The sequence below is a fragment of the Chiloscyllium plagiosum genome, chromosome 3, assembly GCF_004010195.1.
Source record: "Chiloscyllium plagiosum isolate BGI_BamShark_2017 chromosome 3, ASM401019v2, whole genome shotgun sequence".
NCBI lineage: Eukaryota > Metazoa > Chordata > Chondrichthyes > Orectolobiformes > Hemiscylliidae > Chiloscyllium > Chiloscyllium plagiosum.
The window spans coordinates 28,567,712-28,577,491 of record NC_057712.1 but is presented as its reverse complement, the minus strand read 5'-3'; the positions used below and the strand labels follow the sequence as shown (position 1 = coordinate 28,577,491).

The following is a 9,780-nucleotide window of genomic DNA, read 5'->3' as shown; positions in this document are numbered from 1 at the left end:
GAGATGCGTCGGAGGGCATCTTTAACCACGTGGGAAGGGAAATTGCGGTCTCTAAAGAAGGAGGCCATCTGGTGTGTTCTATGGTAGAACTGATCCTCCTGGGAGCAGATACGGTGGAGGCAGAGGAATTGTCAGTTTCCGCTGTCCGTTGTAGTGGCCGGTATATTGGGTCCAGGTCGATGAGTTTGTGGATGAGTGCCATGCTTCTAGGAATTCCCTGGCTGTTCTTTGTTTGGCTTGCCCTATAATGGTAGTGTTGTCCCAGTCGAATTCATGTTGCTTGTCGTCTGTGTGTGTGGCTACTAAGGATAGCTGGTCGTGGCGTTTCGTGAACATCAACTAGCCACAGCGGACAGCTGAAACTGACAACCGGAAGCGGCAGTGACAGGCCACTATAAATGCCGGAGGAAACACCACAGAAGCGCTTCACAGGAGGCTCCCAAGCACTGAGGATGTCACCTAGACAGGGGACGAAACGTTTGCAACAAAAATTTCCAGCTCGGCGAACAGAACCACAACAGTAGTGGTTATGTATGGGTAGCAGTAGTGAAGTGGCAGAATACAGAGACTTAGGCATGCACATTGTCAAGACAAAGTGCTTTAGTTGGTATGATGGTTGTGTCATGTCTGCAAGGATAATTGGGAAATGGATTTTGTAACATGGGCATGATTTTAAAAGCGAATGGACATTGAGCCCTCTCAAAATAGTTGCCATCAGGTAAGTTCAATTTGTGATTTCAGAACAGGCAGAGATATCAGGCTGAATCCTCCTATATTATGGCCAGGTGTCATTTTTGTGTTTCCCTTTGTGAACCTTGGTGATTTTTTTTTTCTTGCATAATGTCCCACTATACACATCATTAATGATACAATATTCTTCCACGGTGCTGCTCTCGTTGTTTGTGTGCCTGCTGTGGCAGAAGTGCCTCCTGCTGAGCAGAATTCCTGGCTTAAAACGCCATTAATGCTTTATCCAAATCCCAGCTGCACACTAGTTCAAAATGCTGCAAGCCAGGAACAAACATTCCAAAATTATTGCCAGTCACATTGCTGAGAAAGGGAAGCTGGCACCTGGCTTCACTGATAGGAGCCCTGGAGTTCTGCGATGGACGGGTTGGTGGAGAGGACGGTACAACTGGAAAGTTGCAACATCAAAAGTCTACATTTGGTAAATGATGTGTTCAGAGCTGAAAATGTGTTGCTGGAAAAGCGCAGCAGGTCAGGCAGCATCCAGGGAACAGGAGAATCGACGTTTCGGGCATAAGCCCTTCTTCAGGAATTATGAAAGTTTGTCCAGCAGGCTAAGATAAAAGGTAGGGAGGAGGGACTTGGGGGAGGGGCGTCGGAAATGTGATAGGTGGAAAGAGGTCAAGGTGAGGGTGATAGGTCAGACTGGGGTGGAGGCGGAGAGGCCGGGAAGAAGATTGCAGGTTAGGAAGGCGGTGCTGAGTTCGATGGATTTGACTGAGACAAGGTATTTCCCCTCCCCCCACCTTGTCTCAGTCAAATCCATCGAATTCAGCACCGCCTTCCTAACCTGAGATCTTCTTCCCGCCCTCTCCGCCCCCACCCCAGTCTGACCTATCACCCTCACCTTGACCTCTTTCCACCTATCACATTTCTGACGCCCCTCCCCCAAGTCCCTCCTCCCTACCTTTTATCTTAGCCTGCTGGACAAACTTTCCTCATTCCTGAAGAAGGGCTTATGCCCGAAACGTCGATTCTCCTGTTCCCTGGATGCTGCCTGACCTGCTGCGCTTTTCCAGCAACACATTTTCAGCTCTGATCTCCAGCATCTGCAGACCTCACTTTCTCCTCAAATGATGTGTTCACCCAATTCGTATTCCTTAGAAAAGTATATCAAAGAAGTCCTGCCTAGTTTGTTACAGAACAACTTCGTCAGCTGTCCAACAATAAACTCCTCAGCATCCAAGTTTATTTGCATGTTTAATATAAAATCTTTATTTGTTTTCAACTTGTAGGTTCTCAAGAGTAGTCAAACTGGATATCTGGTTGGTAACCAGCTCAGTGTTGCTGATCTACACTTGCTTGAGGCTATCTTGATGATTGAAGACAACGCATCCCAAGTTCTGTCAGAGTTCCCTTATCTGCAGGTATGCTTTACATATTCAGTCAGAAAATTTTCATCACAAAGGGACTTGACGGAAAGACTATGAATGCACTAAATGTGAAAAAACCTAAGGTTAGAAAGGACTGTGAAACTTATTCTGCTTTCCAGAGTAAAATAAAATATGTTCAGATTGATATGGTTACTCTGCAGAATTAATATTTTTGAATATGCGTCTTGATTTCTTGAGTTTGCACATGTTGTTAAGTGCTTTATTGATGCAGGAACTGAAAGAGTGAACATGTATTCACTGGAATTCTTCAGACTGTCTCTGGAAGCTCCATTGAACTTCCAATTAGTAAAGAGTTTAGAGTCATGTCCTTTGGCCACTAGCACAGCAGAACCCTTTAGCGACCTGTGAGCACCACAGGGCTGGGGTTCATCATCACTCTCGGATGCTGCTGATATTTTGGTTGGATTTTGATATGTTTCCATTCTAATTTTCATAAACATTTGATTTGGTTTTGTCACAGTACCATACCAGTGGCTGTCTAACCATTTTAAGGTTAGTACAGTCTCTTCCTTGCCTTCGGCACCTCTTTAGGTCAGAATCCAATTTAGTAGACCTATTGTAAAAGTGAGGTTTGGGGCTGGGAGCTCACCTTGCCTGCCTTATTTAAATGCAAAGGACTAGTTTTTAACCTACAGGAGCATACAGGATCAGGACTGGACACAGGATTAGAACAGAGAAAATTATCAGCTTGTTGGAAAGCCTGCTTCAAACCACTGAATTATGCAATTCATTGTAATGTGTTCGGTTGTGTGCAAGTAAACCCCTCAGGGCAACTGGCCTGCCGATCAACGTATGTTAATCACTCAATTATTGCAATATTGACTTTTGTTTTGAACCTGAAATTCGGGTTCATGGGTTTCACAGTTTTGTGGACCTTGCTAGTAAAAGCAAACAAAACGCACGGTAACACTTCAATAGACTGAAACCGTGTTAGGAAAAATATGCCAGTAAATACTATTATGACGGTAGCGAAAATTGACTATTAATATTCAACTTCCATCATTCTACTTTAATACCCAAGATTTTTGTGGCCTGAAAAGTGTTTTTAACAAGGACAAATATCCACCTAAAATGGTTGCTGTAATAATCTGCCTGGTTTGAGTCAAGCTCAAAGACCCCATCTGTAAACAAATGTCAGTTGTACCTGGAGTTAACATCGTTGTGAAAAGACACGGATCTCAACTCCTGATTGATGCACAGCTTTTCAGAAGCTTGGAGCATGTAGCTTGAGAAAACAATACAGATCCGGGAATTTACACCCTCTGCTTCCGAGTGGCAGAGGGGAGCAAAGGAAAATGGATTTGTGAGCAAGGACTGGAAGACATAGTTCAGCCCCAAGCTCAGACATTGTTGGTGAAAAGCAATTTGAAGTAACAGCAACTGAGGACCCTAGGGCATCTGTGGATTTATCATTATGGAGGAAATAAGGCAGAAGATAAACAATTGGACTCAACTCGTTTCATTCTTCCATCTCATAGATTATAAGAAAACTTTAACCTGTGACTGTCTTAACTGTCTATAGGAGAATACCCTCGCCCCCTTCCCCATTCTTTGTAAGCTCATTAACTGCCTCTGTATGTGTGCTTGTTATCATGTTTGTTTGGGTAATAAAGCTGCACTCTTTATTACTCAAGGAACCTTTGGAATTGACTCTCCTTTTTGATCTAGTTAATGAGGTTTAATTGAAGTATGATAGCTACATGCTCAATGCAATGTTAAAAAAAATCAATATTTCTTGCGGTTGGCCGAGAGGGAGTCAACAAGACGGATCTGTGTCCCCTCGCACCTTATCATAACTGTACTGAGAATTTAATCTGCTTATGGGAAAGACTTTCTCTTTGTACTTGTAGTCTTTCAGCACTTTATACACTTTGGAGGTCTCAACTCCACTTTGAAGGTTTGATAGTCTGCCCTCCACTTTGGAACTCTGATCTATAAAAATGAATTTCAGTGAAAATAAGATAATCCACTAGAAGGCGGTCGAAACAAACAATCTGACAGGAAAACCTTAAAATCAGAACAAAGCCAATGAACCTGAAAATAAGATATGGAGGTGTCACAAAGGACTGACAAGGAACAAGATTGGCAAAACCATGGTAGTGTTACACAAATGTCATCACAATCAGCTAGAAGTGAAAGTGAATCACCAACCAGTGCTATTTATTTGCCTTTTGAAGTTGCATAATTGAGTTAAATCTTTTCTTTTCAGATGATCACATTGAGATATGACTAAAATTCAGGACATTTCATATTTTGGTGTATGGTATCCTTAATACCATAAGCCTTTATGTTGTATAAATCTAGTATTTTAGCTGCAAGTTATGAAGTCAGATTATGGAAGTTTTCTTTTAAAATTGGAACACCCAGCATTATTCTCTCTCCCTATCTTTGTTAGTGTGATATTGTTGAAGAATTATATAAAGCTCTTGCCTATTTGTTTTAATGGGTTGAAACCTTGGTCGTCTTCATCACATTATTGCATATTAGTATTGTGAAAGTACTCATGGATATTTATATTCATGTACGCACATGCACACACACACCTTCAATTCAAATGTCTATTTGAGAGATGCCAGTAATGCGTCTTGCTGATCAGCTTGTGCTGCTGAAGAGTAGCTGAGCCTAATAAGAGTCTTTCAATGTTTATTTCCAGAAATTCAAGTTGAAAATCAGCAATATCCCAAGAATTCAGAAGTTCCTGCAACCGGGCAGCCCCAGAAAGCCACCACCAGATGATCATTACGTTAAAGTTGCAAAAGAAGTTCTCAGATTTTGAGAGGAATGTTATGAACTGCACATCTCAAAGCTGAATTCCAATTTTAAAGATAAAGTGTCTTTAAGTTAAATTCCAAAGCATTTGATAATCATATTGCACTAAATATAGGTCAAATCATCATAATTTTAACATTTTAGATTTCAATCTGCATTCATGGCTGATAAATATTTTTGATTCTCTGAATAATTCCAAGTTTATCTTGTAAAAACAAATTTAATGCTTTCATTTCTGAACTTCTGATTAAAATGTTGAAAAATGGCTGTTTAATGGCAGGAGTAAAATCTATAAACAAAGTATGAAAATGGTGTTTTGTCATTTCTATTATTTAGCAATGTTCAGTGTCATTTTCTAACTGAAGGATTTTACCAGAGAATACCATAGAATCCCTACAGTGTGGAAACAGGCCATTTGGCCCAACAAGTCCACACCGACCCTCCGAAAAGTATCCCACCCTGACCCATTCCTCTATCCCATAACTCTACATTTCCCCTGACTAATACACCTAACCTACACATCCCTGAACATTATGGGCAATTTAGCATGGCCAATTCACCTAACCTGCACATCTTTGGATGGTGGGAGGAAACCGGAGCACCCAGAGGAAGCCCATGCAGGCAGGGAGAGAATATGTGAACACCATACAGACAGTCGCCTTGAGACTGGAATCAATCCCGGATCCCTGGCACTGAGAGGTGCAGTGCTAACCACTGGGCTTCCATGCCACCCGTCAGTGAACAATCAGTGAAGTTTGACTGGTCAATTAATTGTCTTGCACACAAAGCAACCAGATGCTATTTTGAAAGTTGGAATGAAACATTAAAATGAAATAACCTAATGCAATCATGAAATACAAAATGTTCACGCAGAATTTGAAACACTAATAGATCAGTCACAATCTTCGTGAATGGCAAGTAGGTAAAAGGGGTCAAGTGACCTACTTGTACTATTTTATTGGTTTATGAAACTGTGTTCATCACTAATATTTCTGAAACTGACAGTAAATTCCAGAGATGGTACATGTGCAGTTGTGGAAATGTAGAAATCTCAAGGTGAAGTGTTGAGAACCCATATCACTTTCTTTAAATTGTAATCAAAATAGAAATCAATTCACTCCCACTCACGCTTTTGGTCTTGTTATAAATACGCTTAAAAAAATCTTGAATCTTGTTGACAATATGTAACTGCATTTTAACTGCATATTAAAGTTCTTACTGATAAACTGTCCCCAAAAAGATAATTTTCTATTTGATGACTTCTCAGTAATAGATTCTGCTAAACATTAAGAAGTTCCATATTGATATGATAAGTTAGTGTCAACTGTTATCACATTTAATTCATCAATTGTCAAATTTGAAAATTAAGAAGTGAAGTAACTTACAAGAATATTTGCTTAACGGCATCACTTTCCTTGGAGGCCTGGAAAACTATTGACTTTGACAGCAAATTGATGTTAGGAAAGGGGAAATCTGCAGAGATGGCTAGATCTTTGTGGATAGTTTTCTTCAATGTTATATCAGGGTGCCATTTGGTCACTACTGACCACAAACTCCAGTCTTCTATTTTAAAAGCAGAAAACTTCAACGAAGTGCACTTGGGAATTATGAAAGGTTTAAACCTCGCTATCTGGTGGGAATCATTACGAAGGGATTCTTTCAGAGTCCATGTATTTCAGTTAAACATTTACTATAAAAATTAAATATCAAATCAAATATACAAATCAAGTAGTCTAAATGGCTCAAAACACATTAAAATACACTTCAAGATTGCTGAAAGGTTTGTACCAAGATCATAAAATTTGGGCAGAGGAAAATAAAAATACATGATTTTAGAAAAAAAACTTTAATTACTGTAATTTTTCTACACTGCCGCAAACAGCTGCCTGTTCACTTTTACACCATGTTAAAAACATGTTTTGAAAATAAAATTCTGCTTCAACTCTTCATTTAGAAACACCAGTAAATAAGTAAACACAAGTTAATATGAAACAAAGTGTTGCATTTGTCTGGTCAAAATTCTCCAAAGTCAGTTTGTGCAATTCCACAGATTTCAGCAACCAGCCATTTCATTCTATATAGAAAACCTATATTGGTATTTATATATACTCTCCCTTCTTGCATCTTGCAAAACTATTCTATTATAATACTTAGAATACAGCAGCTAATATAATTATACACCATATGATGTAAATTATGCACATTTCCATCTGGAACAGTGGACTGTCAATCAAAAATATGATCTAGTAAATAATAATGTTAACCACTGTACACAGTTGTGCATTACAAGTGACTATTCAAATACTAAATCAATTACACAACCAAACCCATCCATTTGACATAATTTAAATAATGTTATTTATAACTCATTTTAAAATTATAACAAGTAAACTCAAATAGGCGAGCAATGAATTACACAAAACTATTTTTGTCAGTAACACAAAGATAATTCCCAATATTCTATAAAGCAAAAGATTTGACAGCTGATTATATTTGTGATGCAAAGGAATACCTGTTGTCAATGAAGGAGCATTTGGTTCATGGAAGTGTCACTTTGAATTATAAAACTTATAAAAATTTCCCATAAAATGGGTGGACCACTAAAATATGTTTCTGACTCAGTCACATTTTTCTCAGCAGGTTTAAAATCACATAATATCTCTATTCCATAATTTATGGAGTTGGGCTAATTCACACTATTTAACTCTTACACTGAACAGTACACACTTCCACTGAAATTCAGTATTTGTTTTGCACTATGCCTGCCCTAGGTTTACTATCAATGGCATTTTCAAAAAAAAAATGAAAACAAAAATAACAATGTGATACAGAATAATTCACTCATATGCCAACGTGATGCACAGAAAACCCAAGGCTGTAAAGAGTCTTATATGTCAATCATTTTCACAATTAATTTTATTGTGGTATATGTTTCTCCTGTATAACAGTTGGTAGCTTATTGTTCTAGTATGTAATTTAATGAAATGGACAAGGTACCCAACTAATTTTTCTTTAAATGCAAGACTGAAATTTACTTCAAAATAATTTATTGGATCTTTATGCTAATTCTGTACCTCTTTTTCTGAAAATTACAGAAGTTAGTATCTGTAGTTGTGTAATGCAAGTCGTATTTTCTCTTAATAAAGCAAAATCCATTGTTTAGAATAAGCTTTGAAAGTTTCAATAAAAAGACTCTTTCAGTCCCCTGAGCCTTTTGCCTTTGCGTTTATTCCAGGATCAAATTGTTACCCATTTCAGTTTTTGACTGTCAGCCAGAGTGGAACACTAATACTACTGTTGCACTCTGACAAGTCTAACCAGTATTAAATTCAGAGAAGTTAACTCCTTAGTACACACATTTGCACATTAGAGCTAAAAAGGTAGGGGTGGCAAGTCTGTAACTGACTTTGTAGGTATGGGGAAGGATTTGAAATTTGTACTGAGGAACTTCAAGCAGGGCATTCTTTGTGCTGTGGTTAAGCCAGAAATCATTCAGGGGATTTGAACAGGAGGTATTTGGAAAGGTAAGCGTGGAGTTAGGTGCCATTTGTGGAGTCTAGGCAGAATTTTATACCCTTGAATGCAGAATGGGGATGGAGAGCTTGAGATTCTTTATTTTAAAGATGTACCCTTGGCCACACCAGGCAAGCTGTCTCATAAAGGAGAAACCTCTATGGAAGGGTGGCTCACAACTATAATTGTGACCTGCAAGTCTATGCTGCTCTGGTGAGCTCATGAGGGAAAGGATTTAAGTCGCCCTTACTCCACAAAATTTCAGGTAAAGTGAGGAAAGCAAATGCAATGTTAACATTCATTTTGAGAGGGCTAGAATACAAGAGCAAACATGTACTGCTGAGGATGTGGTGAGATAGCATTTGGAATATTGTGAGCAGTTCACTGCCACCTTCACAAGGGCAACCAGGGATGGGCAATAAATGTTGGCCCACCCAGTGACGTCCACAACTCACAAATAAATAAATAAAAAGTTATGGGCCTGCTACCTAGCGAAGGACGCGCTTGGCTATAGAGGGGGTCCAGAGGGTATTTGCAAGTATAATCCTAGTTAGTAAAGTTAGATGACATAGGCTCCGGGGCAACATAGCCAACTGGATACAAAATTGGCATGAAGGTAGGAGACAGAGGGTGGTAGTGAAGGAATGCTTTTCAGATTGGAGGTCTGTGATCAGCGGTGTGTCAGAGCTGGGTGCACTGCTTTTTGTCATTTATATAAATTATTTAGATGTGTATCCAGGAGATATGGTTAGTAAGTTTGCAGATTACACCAAAAGAGGTGGTTTAGTTAGCAGCGAAGAAGATTAGAGCAAGACCTTGATTAGATGGGCCAATGGGCCAAGGAATGGCAGGTGGAGTTTAATTTAGATAAGTATGAGGTATTGCATTTTGGTAAGGCAAACCAGGGCAGGACTTATATAGTTAATGGTAGGGCCTTGGGGAGTGTTGCTGAACAAAGGGACTTTGGAGTGCAGGTACCTAGATCCTTGAAAGTGGAGTCGCAGGTAGATAGGATAATGAAGAAGGTGTTTGGTGCGCTTGCATTTATTGGTCAGTGCATTGAGTAAAGGAGTTGGGATGTCATGTTACCACTGTACAGGACAGTGGTGAGGCCACGTTTGGAATAATATGTGTAATTCTGGTCACCCTTCTGAAGGAAGGATGATGTTAAACATGAGAGAATGCAGAAAAGATTCACAGGGATGTTGCTGGGACTGGAGAGTTTGAGATACAGGGAGAGGCTGAATAGGCTGGGGCTTTTTTTCCATTGAGCATCGGCTACTTAGAACTGATCTTTATAGGGTTTATAAAATCATGAGGAGCATGGATAGGATGAATTGCAAAAGTCTTTTTCCTT

The 9,780-nt window shown here is 39.3% G+C and overlaps 1 protein-coding gene across 1 annotated transcript in view; it reads left to right on the top strand.

Moving 5' to 3' along the window:
• Window positions 1–5,219, top strand: part of gsta.1 (glutathione S-transferase, alpha tandem duplicate 1) — an 11,976-nt gene extending 6,757 nt beyond the window's left edge. The window contains exons 4-5 of the mRNA XM_043679228.1: window positions 1,983–2,114; window positions 4,795–5,219. Coding sequence (XP_043535163.1) covers window positions 1,983–2,114; window positions 4,795–4,917 — 255 coding nt within the window. The 3' untranslated portion in view covers window positions 4,918–5,219. The remainder of the gene's footprint in view (window positions 1–1,982; window positions 2,115–4,794) is intronic.
• The last annotated feature ends 4,561 nt before the right edge of the window (window positions 5,220–9,780 follow it).